Genomic DNA, 14,368 nt, shown 5'->3' with positions numbered 1-14,368 from the left:
TTTTTTTTTGGTTTTTTTGAGACAGGGTTTCTCTGTGGTTTTGGAGCCTGTCCTGGAACTAGCTCTTGTAGACCAGGCTGGTCTCGAACTTTAACATGAAGCACAACTAAATTTCCTTCCATGTTTCAAAACCCAAGGAAGTCTTCTTCACACATTTGTTTCTGATTAATTTGATTGCCAAATTTTTGCTTAAAACAATGTTTAACCGAAACTGGGATAAGAGTTCCATGGCAAGGCACACCCTCAGTGACTTCCCAGCATCCTCCTGTTAAATGATGTGGAGTTACACACAATCACTTTTTTCTCAACAGAAGATTTTGCAACTTGACTTTTTCACAAATATTAAACCGTTTGCTTGTCTTATAAATAATATGAACTCATCCCCCGCCCTCAGCCTCTAAAGCATAGGGTTCCCCAGATCATCTGATATCTGGGTGAGTGGTTGAACATACATGTCAACCATTAGGAAGTATTGGGTTTCAGCTGTGGGAGAATATTTCCATCACCAACATGCTGGTGGGTTGTTTGGTGCCTTGTGCAATTCTGAAATCTACTAGGCTTTGCTAGATACTAATCCCCACACACACATAAAAAGATTATGATACTTTATAGCATCTCTGACAAAAAGCTTTTAGTTAGGACTGCCTACCTGGAGTCAATACTTTCTCTCATGCAGCAATATTTTAGAGACCAAGGGGGATCTGAGCATACAATTTGCACTGGTAAAATTAGACTATGACCCCATCTTAGTGTATGCCCCGTTCTCTGCTGACACTATGACCAATAAACTGAATGTGCTCCCATGACATCTGTGTCTGTCACGGCATGAAAGCCTGGGGGACCCGGGGCAATGGATGTCCGGAGCGAAGGGAGCAGCAGCTTGGAAACATTCACAGCCAACACAATTTTGATTAAAGAAAGAACTCTGGTTTTTAATAGTTTTGATCATTAAAAAAGTTTAAACCTGCATAGCAATCATTTCAAAAATAATTATTTAATGTTCCATAATTAAACTGTACACAACCTAGTTGTGGGACACAGAAGCCAGTGAGGTGAATGGAGCAGTCTGGTGCAGTCCCAGGAGCCAGGATTCCAGCTGAGTTCTCACTGGCCTTTGCTACTCTTGTCATTGTGTTCATCTAAGGTTTGTTGTTTTTTTTTTTAATTTTTTTTTATACTTGGCACAGTCTGGCTCCCTCGATGAACGGATCTGCACTGGGAAGAGAGAGCAGCTGGACTCAGTCCCATCTTCTTCCCCTCCCCCACGCAGTGGGATCCCTCAAAGCCGTTCAATGTCTCTGTATTTCTTCCTCAGAATGGAGACCTGGTCTTTAAAGAGGACTGGGTCTAGCCTCATCTGAGAGTGGATCAGCGGCATGTAGCCAAACCAGCTGGCAAACGTGTTCATGCAGCTCTGTCGCTGGGCAAAGTGGTCAGGGTCAGCCCAGCGGGAAGCCCGGGAAGTCTGTGGAGAGGGAGACAAACAAGGGAGCCAGTGAGAGAGGACACAGTGCGGTGCAGGATCTCCGTCCAGGCCAGCAGCAGAATGTGGGGCCTGGCTGCCACGCTTGTCCATCGGCAGAGCCGGCAGAAGGCACGGTTCAGGCACACTGACTTACCTCTGACTGAAGTGGTCTTGAGATATGGCAACTCCACCAATGTCCAAACATACCTAATCCTCTGAAGCTTTCTGAGCCGACTAATGCCCATGTAAAAGAATGATGGATCTTTACCAACGGACCCTCAACTACTATGGTCACTAAACAGCACATTCCTTTTTGTCTCTGGAGCTGGATGGTAGGGCTCACAAAGAACTCACTGCTTCTAAGATAGTTTTCTAAATCCTTCCATGAAACTTCCTTAACCACAAATTTATTTTTATTTGCGTGTGTGAGACTATGTATATAAGCTCATGTGGGTGTGTATGGGTGTCCTTGGAAGCCAGAAGACAGCAGGAGATGCCGTGGAGATGGAGTGACACAAGGTTGTATCTAGTCATCTGACACAGATGCCGGAACTAATATCTGGTCCTGTGCAAGGGAAGCAGCAGTCTCAATGGCGGAGACATCTCTCCAGCCCTCTAAATGCTGTTGTTAACATGGTTGGTGTGGAGACATGAATTGATAGAAGTCCCACTCTGGGTTCACTCCTATGCATCTAACCTTCCACCTTTACTAAATTCCCGTCGAATGGCTTGTTAAGAAGACGTAGAACAAAATGAAGCTCTTACACTAGACTCGGGCTAGTGCTGTCCGGCACACAAGAACCCACACTCCCTTATAGACTTCTCTACTGAGATGACCCCTGAGGTACGAGAGGGTCTCAGATCCAATGACACACAGTCTATGCCTACAAAGCATGACTAAACACAAAAATCTTAAAATTCTGCCCAGAACCTAACAATTGTCTGTCTTTTCAATGCTACTAAACCCCTAAGATTATTGTTTTAAACATCAGGTGCTCACTCAGAAAAAAGTTATTGAAGTTAAAAATAAAATGGCTACCATCTTTTTAATTATGTTGCCCCTAAAGCTGGTCACAAATATTTAGACCACATAAATGATTGATACTAAGAGAAAATCCCAAAGGATGTGCTGAAAATTTAAAGAGAACAACTAAAGGTTTTATTTCACAAGTATGTTTTGTGAACAAAGAAAAAAGTTGTTCAATTATGGGATAAAACACATACATACACACACACCATAAACATAAACAAGCAACTGTTTATTACGTGTGTGTGCGTGCGCGCGTGTATGTGTATTTAGAAACACACTTTAATGAAAAGTGCCTTCTAGAGAAAGAAGCACTCAGAGTCACTTTAGAATCACAAGTATCAACATGCTTGAAAACAACGTGATAAATACAAATGTCAAGTTAGCTCTAAGCAGCGGAGTATGAAAACACGGCTTGTGAAGTGTTTCCAGGAAGCACTTCGGAGCCTCCCAGCAACAAGGTGGAGGGGCTCCCCAAGTCACAGCTGGTCCGAGGAAGATGCAGTTATCTGCTGGAGGCTAGACGGAGGCAGAAGGAAGGTTCTGGTTTCTAGCATCTATGCTGGGAGAAATCACCTTCACCAGTCCCAGAAAGGCAAAGGATTAAGATAACTGACTGAGTTCCCGATAGAGGAGACAGTCTTCAAGGCAGGAGCTCCCTACATGTGTGTTGCAATCCCTTTGGGGGAACGTCGAATGACGTTAGGGACTGCCTAAGATCATTGGAAAACACAGAGATTTACATAACGATTCCTAATAGTAGCAAATTACAGTTATAAAGCCAGAACAAATAACTTTCTGGCTGTGGGTCGCCACAACCCGAGGAATTGTATTAGCGGGTCGCGGCATCAGGAAGGCTGAGCATCACTGTTCTAAAGTTAATGGCACTTGGGTCCATTTCGGATTGGTCTGCTCACTCCAAAGGGCCAGTCCCAAGTCAGGCAAATGTGCACACATGCAAACGGAAAAACTGTCAAGAACTTTGGTTCATTTTGATTGATTCCAATGCAACCAACAAATACTAAAAACAAAGCAAAACAAACAAACAAACAAACAAACAAAAATGTTTCCAATCTAATAACAGCATCAGCTCAAAACAATATTCATTTGTTCCAAGGACACAATCATTAATAAAAATAATTTGCATGACAGAAAGAGGGGCTCGAATACACTATACTACCTGGGTACATGGAAACAAACGGAGCATCCAGTTTAGAACTGTCTCTAAAATATGTTACTGGACATGCGCATTACGTGCAACCAGGCAAATGTATGGCAAGGTCACAGAAGCCACCGCTAAGCCGCTAGCGGCAGTCCACCTTGGATGAGTGCACAGCTTCAGAGGAGTCTCAAACTGTCTCGGAGCAAACAGTCTGAACAGAATGTTACGACTCTGTGAGCTAGTGTGTTCTGTGACAAAACATCTGGGTATGCAGTAGGCAATGCACGCTGCTTGGATTCGAAGTGTTTTGGTCTTAATGATTGGAAATCCTTGCAAATGCCCCTGCCTGTTATTTCAGTAGTTAAAGGAGGGAAGATCTTTCCTAGTAGTCTTTGCTCAGAAAGAATGGGTATTTTCTCCATAATCAGGACTTCTAATACTGTCTGGACATGTGTGTTCTCAGTAAACACTGAAGGATACCAATATAACTGAAAATCCTGCCAATACTGTTTTTTCTCTTGCTACAATTATTGAATAAGGAAAAACCCAGACAAGAAGGGTGCCGTAAGAGCTTGCTAAAGTTTCCTTTGCAAAATTTAGATTTAAAGCCAGCGCCACTACAAACCTCAAGCCACTGAATCGACACAATCAGGCTCCCGATGCTGGCGATAGTGCCATTTGTTTGGTTTTGTTGACTTTTTGAAGATATGCTATCCTGAGCTTTGAGCACTCTGTAGCTGGGGCTGGTCTAGAACCCTCATGGCCAGAACTTCTGTCTCCGTCTCCTGTTGAGCTAACAGGCAGGAGTCACTTATGCCCCACGACATTCACATTGAGGATTCATTTTAATCACGCTTGGTACGCCATGATTTAGCCTGGGTAGAAGTAATAGCTGGATTTCAACTCTTCATTGATTTTTAAAAGTCACATCTATTTGTTTGTTTGTTATTTACTTGTGTGTGTGTGTATGTGTGTGTGTGTGTATGTGTGTGTGGCATGGGGTGGAGCCCTGGAGCTTGTACTTGCCACAGCTTGCATATATAGAGGTCAGAAGGACGCTGTGGGAGTTGGTTTTTTCCCTCCCATCATGTGGGTCCACGGAGGGAACTCAGGTCTGCAGCCTTGGTGGGAATTACCTTAACCTACTCTACCCCCACCTCTTTACTTGCTTACTTATCTATCTATCTATTTATTTTATTTATTTATTTAGAGGCAGGGTCTTGCTTTGTAGCTCACATCCACTCTGTAGTCAAGAATGACTTCCGATCGTGTCCCCACCTCCCAAGTGCAGGGATTCTAAGCATGGACTACCATATCCAGTTTATATGGTGCTGGGCACGGAACTCGGCCTCCTTAGGCTAAGTAGGCACTCTACCACCTGCGTGCCAGCCCCAGCTACGTGTCATTTATTACATGCAGTATTGGCTCTGCCAGAGAAAGCCTGACACTTGCAACTGGGGTACTGGAGAACAGCAGAGGGTAAGAGACGAGGATTCCATTCTCAGGTCTCAACAGCTTGGGGTACTTGGAGCAAGAAGTTCAATTGTCTAGTCCCAGTTTTTCTGCCTGTAAATGGGGGGACTTGGGTGATTTTTCCATTAAGGTATCTTTATCATGAAAGTTTATGACCCAAGAAGACATTGGGCTGTACTTTAACAACTGTATCAATTTCATGAAAAGGATTTTATCATTTTACTTTAAAGATGAGCCATGAGAATTTCAGAAGGTGATTTGCCCAGAGCTTACATGTGCTAGTTCTAGAACTAAAAATGGGCAGAGTGACTTCTAGAATTTCACTATGATATTTGCTCAACTGAAGACCAATCGCCGAAGACTGTTAAGAGGGTTGCTTGCTCTACTGCAGGCATCTGCAGTAAACTGACATAAATTCACTGGAGACCTTTAACTCTGCTGCGGACTGAATGTTACTTCTTCCCGGAAAACACTGGTGTCTGATCCTGTATATGAGGATCAGTTAAGTGGGGCATCTGGAGGAGTCTGGTTCAAGAAGGCACAATCATCAAGAATGGGTTGACACCAGAGAGCCTTCTACCACACAGGGACACGACAAGCAGATGGCCACCCATAAATCTCAGTGTGGCTTCTCTAGAGGTATTAGGACTGCTGACACCTCAATTTTGGAATTCCCGGGTTTCGCAGGTAGGAGAAATAAATGTTTGTAACCTAAGCCTCAACTCTATGTAGCTTCTGTTATAATAGCCCAAAGGGACTAGCCAAACTCTAAGACCATGTCACTGTCATGTCCCACTATGGGCTTCCTAAGAGCTTTATATTCTTAATTATCCAAGTGTCAATCACTCCTTCCTTCACGGCTTTCAGATGCGGCTTATTTTCGTGTTCCCTTATGACATCGCTAGATAAAGTGGAGGAATACCCAGCCGTGTGGCCTTGGGAAGAAAGTTCTTTGGTCTTACCTGTCCCATCATTGTCTCCTTATACTGCTTCTTCTGGGTCACTTTGATTGGAGGCAATTTTGTCACAGCAGACACCAGGAAATTCATGAGAATGTCCTCACAATTGGCCAGTTGGTCTACCATGTTCTTCAGGCTGGCTGGCAGGTAATGGGTGTACAGGTAGTGATAATATCTGTAAACGACAAGGGAAAGCCGTTTAGGGGGACAGCATTACATGAAGACAGGTAGACTTCACACATTGTCACTCTCTGAAACCCTGAGCATGCTACTGAATGCTATCTTTTCCATAGCACACACTACAAGCCAAATCATATTCTCAGGCCTTTAACCAGAAATGCCTCATCTAACCTGAATAAGAAATCTATGAGGCAGATGTTATTATATTATTATCCTTATTTTACAGATGAGGAACCAAGGCACAGAGATCCACAGGGGCACAGATCTTGCTTGCCAATCAAAACCTAGTTATGAGGCATGGTCAGCTGAAGAGAGAAACTGAACGCTACAAGGCTGTGATGACAATGGAGATGACCATCCTCGGGGCCAGTTTGGTGCCATTACGAATCACCATGGAAACACACCGCTGGGGGTGTGTCTATAAGAATATTTCCAGAAAGGTTGAAAACAGCGGGGAAGATGCCCCTTGAATGTGGACAGCACTATCCACGGGCTGGGGACCAAGACTGAACAAAGATAAGAACGTGCATTGAGCAGCAGCGTTCATCTCTCTCTGCCCCCTAACTAGAGATGCCTCCCACTCCTGCCGCCAGGACCTCCCACACCATGATGCACTGTTGGCAAACTGTGAGCCAACACAAACTTGCTTTGTCAGGTGGCTTTTGCTGGGTGTTTTGTCACAGAAAAGTGATGGTGAAAGCATTTACTTACAAATAGGACAGACAGAGTGCTTGAATGAATCAGATTCATTTATGTAAAGGCGGCAGGAGGAGGGGAAGCCCTGAGATCAAGATTTACTCAGAACAATGTTTATACTTGGGCATTTTCAGACTTATCTCCGAGATGAGAAGAGCCTCGATTCTCTATTTTAAAATCTAAGGTACGGTTGGTACATTTTCCTCATTGGGATAATATATGGGGGGTTTCCATTAATGATTCAGTGGGAAAGTGGAGATGCTAATTCTACATTCATTCATCTGGCAATTTGACCTTACCTACTGGTTTTATGGACCAAATTTAAATATTACCCATTTTATATCTCTGCCTATAACTTTTTCAACATAGCTTTTGGGTGTTGTAGCATACCCGGGGCAAGATTTTCATTTAAAAAAAGTTACTCCATCTGTAGTATTCTCTCTGTTGATGGCACTCGATCATTTGGGATCTCAAGTCAGAAAATTTGGTGGTCATTACATTCTGATTAAGTATGCTGAATTAGCTACAAAATATCCCTACTGTGTGGAAACCATTTATAGCATTGTTCAGTCCCTGGCTCCATATAAATCACCCATATATATGGCCAATTTCTTCCTAAAAGGTCTTCCTCCCTCTTTCACAATCTTACTGCCTATTCTCATTACAGTATCCAGAGTGGATACTAGGGACATAGCCCTGAAATCTGCTCTGTTCAAGGCCATGCACCGAACTACCCACTAAAGGGAACATCAACTTCTGTCTAGGCTTCAAGGCCTTCTGGACATGCTCACCTACTTCACCATGGTCACCAATCACACCCCTCTTCTCCATGTTTCTACACTGTCTGCTCTGAGTGTTAATTCTTGCTATTCTCAATGCTACAACAGCCTTGGTTAACCTTCTCTTGCTTCTGCTTGTTTCTGAGCACCTCCCATCTGTGTGATGGAGATCATCCCGACCACTCCCCATCCTGCCCCATCTGTGTGATGGAGATCATCCTGACCACTCTCCATCCTGCCCCATCTCTGTGATGGAGATCATCCCGACCACTCCCCATCCTGCCCCATCTGTGTGATGGAGATCATCCTGACCACTCTCCATCCTGCCCCATCTCTGTGATGGAGATCATCCTGACCACTCCCCATCCTGCCCCATCTGTGTGATGGAGATCATCCTGACCACTCCCCATCCTGCCCCATCTCTGTGAAGGAGATCATCCTGACCACTCCCCACCCTGCCCCATCTGTGTGAAGGAGATCATCCTGACCACTCCCCATCCTGCCCCATCTGTGTGAAGGAGATCATCCTGACCACTCTCCATCCTGCCCCATCTGTGTGATGGAGATCATCCTGACCACTCCCCATCCTGCCCCATCTCTGTGAAGGAGATCATCCCGACCACTCCCCACCCTGCCCCATCTGTGTGATGGAGATCATCCTGACCACTCCCCATCCTGCCCCATCTCTGTGAAGGAGATCATCCCGACCACTCTCCACCCTGCCCCATCTGTGTGAAGGAGATCATCCTGACCACTCTCCATCCTGCCCCATCTGTGTGAAGGAGATCATCCTGACCACTCTCCATCCTGCCCCATCTGTGTGAAGGAGATCATCCTGACCACTCCCCATCCTGCCCCATCTGTGTGAAGGAGATCATCCCGACCACTCCCCAACCTGCCCCATCTCTGTGAAGGAGATCATCCCGACCACTCCCCACCCTGCCCCATCTCTGTGATGGAGATCATCCCGACCACTCCCCATCCTGCCCCATCTCTGTGAAGGAGATCATCCTGACCACTCTCCACCCTGCCCCATCTGTGTGATGGAGATCATCCTGACCACTCCCCATCCTGCCCCATCTCTGTGATGGAGATCATCCTGACCACTCCCCACCCTGCCCCGTCTGTGTGAAGGAGATCATCCCGACCACTCCCCATCCTGCCCCATCTCTGTGATAGAGATCATCCTGACCACTCTCCATCCTGCCCCATCTCTGTCACTCCTGCTACTTGACTCTTCATCAGTTTTTTTTTTCTTGCTATCCCACATTTCCCTATATCTATGTTTCTCTGCTCATCAGAATATGAGCCCTACAGTGCCAGAGAGTTTTTCTATTTTACTCAACGGTAGATACTTAGGTATCCACTCTTAATATCCAGCTACCCAACCTAACTGTATCTTTATTCCTTGACTCAACTGAAAATACTACTCTGCCTTAATGTCTAGACATACAGTAAGTCAGGAAGCTTCATAGCACACACTTGCTACTTCAACAAAAACCAAGAATGGACACTGGTTAATTTTCATTAAAGTCATTAACAAAATTTGGCCTAAGTTCCTATTAACGCAGTTGTCGGAAACGAACACAATGCGCATCCATGAGAACCCTCGGCTCCTCACTTGTGGTAGATAGCAGCTCCTGTCAACACCATGGAGTAGTCGTTCGTCCACTTGGATGTGTATCCCCACCGCTCCTTAGAGTTATCCCAGAAATGGCTGCGTGCGGGATACCCCACAATTCTCTCGGGAAAGCTCTGCCACACGGTGAAGGCAAAATCCACCTGCAAGGCAAAGTCAGAGCCAAACAAGCAATCAGCACCATGAACAAATGTCAACAAAACATTACCTCCCCCTGCTAAGTCATAATGCGAAATCCCATGGCTGTTTCAAAACATTAATTCCCCAAATTCATCAGCAAATTAAACTGACTGCTTGACATTTTGCCCTGTAATTATACATGTTTTTTTTTTTAAATGTCCTATGAAAGAAACTTAAGATTAGTACGGGGGTGGGGAGATTACTGACTTGTCCTATAGAAATCCTAGTATGTTCATGCTAAGAAAAAACAAGAAGTGGCTGCTTTCCTCTCCCCCACCCCAAAGGCACACATGACCATTGATTCACAGGAAGCACAGCGGCATCTGTTTTGTAAATGAGAACAGATTCCCTGTGCACATCCAGGGACTGAAATACAGCACGCATTGTAACTAGCGCATAGCAAAGCCCAAGTGACTAAAATTGGAGCATTTTCATTATGGAAAAGTTTTCGTAACGAGCATAACTTTCAACAGGCACTTAGAGAAGACATCACGAAGGGCATACAGCAGGCACGTCAGGTCTGAAGACGCCGGATACTAGGTTAAACCAGCATGACAGCCACCGTGAAGTCCCTGAGAAAAAGGGGGGACCATGCAGGATGCTAGATCAAACCAGCATGGTAGTCACCATGAAACTATTGAGCAAAAGTGGGAAAGGTATCTTAGTTTAACCTTTGATGAACTGAAGAGTATCTACTTCACAGGGTTGTTGTAAAGACAGTCTGAGTGAGTTACAATGTGTCTTTAGGCCTTTTCCACTCAGTCTTGAGAATGTCTTATACTATCCTACAATAATCTCTGCTTCTCTTTACATAATACTTTGCATCTCATCTAATGCTTCCCATGGACATGAGGGACTGCGGGGCATTGAAGCAGCCAGCCAGAGTGGGGTCCTGGTGACATTAAAACAACATGACTGAAACTCAGATACATCACACTCTGTAAAAGAAAACCAGCTAAAAGGGCCATGGCCATGCAGGATACATTTCCACAAATACCAGATGTCCTGACTGAGGGAAATCACTGACGCGGAAGACAGTGGTTGCCAGAGATGGGGAAGCACAACTTAAAACATGCTCAGAGAATTTTCAGGAGTTGACCCTACCCTCTACCTCACTCAGGTAAGGTCTCTTGTTTCTGCCACAGTGTGAACCCCAGTCTAGCTGGTCTGCAAGCTTCAGGTTGACTCTTCTGTCTATGTCCCATCATGCTGTAGGAGTGTTGGCATTACAGATGTGCACCGCATCTGGCTTTTTAGGGTGGGTCCCAGGTTTTAAGCACAGGTCTTTAGGCTTGCACGGCAAGAGCTCTGACTTACTTAACCATCTCAGCTGCCCTGTGGTCTCCCCCACCCTGCAGCTTCTGCACAAAGAGCTTCTACTGCCTTTGGACTGTGACTTAACCATTGTCTATTCTGGTTCTCAGACCATCATTTTCCTGCTGGGACCACAATACCAGCTTTCCTGAGACCCTGGCTCACACACAGGGAGTGCTACCCCATGATCACATAAACTAATTCCACATACACACACACAAAACAAAACAAAAAAACAAAACAAAAGTAAACAAAAAAAAAACCTTTACTGGCTGGGCAGTGTTGGCACATGCCTTTATTCCCAGCACTTGGGAGGCAAAGGTAGGTGTATCTCTTTGATTTCGAGGCCAGCCTGGTCTACATAGTGAGTTCCAGGGCTGCTGCCAGGGCTACACAGAGAAACCCTGTCTCAGAAAACCAAATAGATAGATAGGTAGGGGAGGGAGAGAGGGAGGGAGGGAGGGAGGGATAGAAACAGATGATAGATAGATAGATAGATAGATAGATAGATAGATAGATAGATGGATGGATGGATAAGTAAATAAACAAATATAGACTTAACATGGCCTTTGCCCCAAACCAAACCTTCTGGGAACTGGGAGGGAAGTGAGTGATAGAACAGGCATCACAAAACATTACTGTGAAGGTTAAGACATCTGGGGATAGAAAGTACTTGCCAGAAACCTGAGATCAGGTTGCAATAACCTACACTATCCCCAGTGCTCAAAACTAATGTTGCCAACTGATGGGATAGTATATTCTGCAGCCTCCTGATAAAGAATCTACCTGACTGTCAGCACTCTTTGGGGTTTCCTATTATTCTTTGATAAAGAGACACATGTGTTGGCAATCAGTGTAGAACACAATGGGGTGTTTTTGTTGCATGAATTTCTTACTCTCTCGAGGCTGTTTCAAGTTGTTTCAAAGGAACTCAAAAGTAAATTCAGATAAAACTGTGATTCTTCTGATAACACTGCTTTCATTCAGATCATTAACACATCAAAGAAGGCAAAGGTCAACGCAAGACCCCTCTCTTAAAAAATCAGCATCTGTTTTCTTTTGAGGTTTTGCAACAGCTCATATAAATGTAAATAATGACGAACCAACTATATCTAATGCCCTTTAAAGAGTGCAGTTAAAAATCTATCCTTAGTGTTCCAGTAAGACATTTAGACAAGCTGAGAACTCTTGAGGAGAGAGAGAGAGAGAGAGAGAGAGAGAGAGAGAGAGAGAGAGAGAGAGAGAGAGAAAGAGAGAGAGAGAGAGAATCCAATGGAACCAACATCTATTCACCTAAAAAAAGAGACTAGGGAAATTCTGCCCACAACCATTTTAGGCAATACAACCACTTCACTGATCAGCAGGCAAGAGCAAGCCAGACTGCCTCTTAAATTTACATATCATTTTCAACCCACGTTGACTTCTAATTACTTCACACAGAACACATGTTCCTCCCAGCATGCACTGAGTGGTGGGAACTGCTATCCTTTGAAAGGAAATTCTCCAGCAAAAAGATGCATCACAGTGGTAGAAAGTTACGCCAGCTTGGGTCATAGAAAAACAAAGCCTTGTGCCCTGGAAAAGACGTGAGATGAATCAGACTCCAGGTCATCGGAAGATGTCCGAGGTGTGTTCTGTGGATGTTTTAACTACTCTCTCCGCCATGGGGATGTACTTCTTGTCCTGGGTCTGCTCTCTGAAAGCCTGTGCCCATTCTTGCCCTGAGATGATGGAATACTAGTGTGATGGCTAACCTTGACCATCATCGTGACTGGACTTAGAGATGCCCAGGAAATTAGTAGAACACACTGCTAGAGAGTGTTTTCAGAGAGGACTAACAAGAAGAGGGGAAGGCTTGGTGTGCATGTGGGATGCGAGAGCCAATGAGCTGGGATAGGGTGGAAGCCAAGGGAGGAGAGGAAGCCAGCTGGTTCAGAGATCCTCTGTCCCTCCCAGCTCCGTGGCTGCCACGTGATCTTTAATCTGCCACATCTTTCCTGCCATGATACAGTGAGAACCTCTGAAACCCTGCCAGGTAAATCTTCCTTCCTTTAAGTGGTACGGCCCCAGTACATTGTTGTAGTCACAATATACCAACTAGCACACCCAGAATGGTACAACCTGCCCTCCTTTGCTGGCTAGAGAGTGGCAAGGTCAAACCAATGGTAGCCACCAGCAAAATTACAAAAACAAACAAAGGGACAAAGGAGAAGGTAAGGTCTTTTGGAATGATGTGACAATAACCACATCTCCATGAACAGAGTCTGGGAGGATGACCTCCTCAGCAGAGCTCCCTCTCTCACGGGCTGGGCATTCCTATCCTTCCCGTGCTCTTCCAGGAATGAAGTAAGAAAGCTCTCTGCCATGACCAGGTGTTTTCCCATCCTTAACAAGGTCCAGCCATCCCACCCACACCTCCTGAAGTAATTGAAAGTGCTTTCCTTTGAGTCATCTGAGCTGAATTCTGTTTGCTGCCAGGACTTTGATAGATACAAGCTGGGATGATATAACCCTGGCTTAGAGACCCGAAGAAAGAAATCTCTCAGGAAATACTCAGTGAATGAGTGTGCTCTTGGGATGCCAGCTTCCCTTTGCAGTAAGCTGCAGAAAAATGCAGGCTGGAGTGTCTCAAAACTCACACTCCATTTGCCATCCCTTTGACTGCTGGTCCCATCTTCAGTCCAGTAGCCCATCCTCTTGTCAAAAGATGTGTGACACAGAGGATGGGTACTCAGCCTCTGATTGGCATGGTGCTCCCCCCCTGCATCCAATTATTGAACAAGTACTTATAGAACCCAGGCTAAGTAGACATGTCTGCTCCAGGTGAGACCTAGAACATCTTGTCCTTGGGTATTTCGGCAGCTTTGAAAGCAATGTCTGATCAACTCTGGTAACATCTAGAAACAGCTGTGGAATCTCAAGGAAGACGCTGAGGTAGTCCGCCTATGACCAAACCTGTTATCAGCCTCTTGCTCTAGCAAGTGTGCCTACTAGAACCAGACTGGGGTCCAAGGCAGTACATGCTGGTAAGTGCCAATTACTAAAATAAAAGAAAAATAATTATAAAATAAAAAAATGAAATGAAAGATGTGTTGGCTAAGCCTCTGTGCCTTTAACCACCACTAATAATGTGATCCTGATCGTCTATATTTTCATATAGCTATCTTTGATCTCATATATGGCTTAAAGCTTCAGAGATCAATACCCATTCCAGTCACAGAGATTTCTGCCATCTATCTTCCCTCTCCTTTGTCTCTCTCCATATAACTTCTCTGTGCAATCTTATTTTTTTTTTTTGGCACAAATACTTGAACATTCAAAAGAGACAAGGTCTCTATCTCAGCCTCCAAATGAAACTGCCTGTTCCTTCCCTCCTCCCTCCCTCCCTCCCTCCCTCCCTCCCTCCCTCCCTCCCTTCCTCCCTCCCTCCCCTCTCTTCTTCTCTTTCTCTGTGAATGTGTGTGTGTGTGTGTATGCGTGTGTGCACGTGTGTG

General features: G+C 44.9%; 1 protein-coding gene across 1 annotated transcript in view; it reads right to left on the bottom strand.

Moving 5' to 3' along the window:
* Window positions 1-1,135: 1,135 nt before the first annotated feature.
* Ext1 (exostosin glycosyltransferase 1) overlaps window positions 1,136-14,368 on the bottom strand; it is a 276,453-nt gene continuing 263,220 nt past the window's right edge. Inside the window, exons 9-11 of the mRNA XM_075961024.1 lie at window positions 9,363-9,523; window positions 6,090-6,261; window positions 1,136-1,465 (exon numbers count right to left, since the gene is read on the bottom strand). Of these exons, the coding sequence (XP_075817139.1) occupies window positions 1,280-1,465; window positions 6,090-6,261; window positions 9,363-9,523 (519 nt within the window). The 3' untranslated portion in view covers window positions 1,136-1,279. The remainder of the gene's footprint in view (window positions 1,466-6,089; window positions 6,262-9,362; window positions 9,524-14,368) is intronic.

The sequence above is a fragment of the Microtus pennsylvanicus genome, chromosome 2, assembly GCF_037038515.1.
Source record: "Microtus pennsylvanicus isolate mMicPen1 chromosome 2, mMicPen1.hap1, whole genome shotgun sequence".
Taxonomy (NCBI): domain Eukaryota; kingdom Metazoa; phylum Chordata; class Mammalia; order Rodentia; family Cricetidae; genus Microtus; species Microtus pennsylvanicus.
Note: the sequence above shows the minus strand (reverse complement) of the source record. Positions and strands in the feature narration are given on the sequence as shown.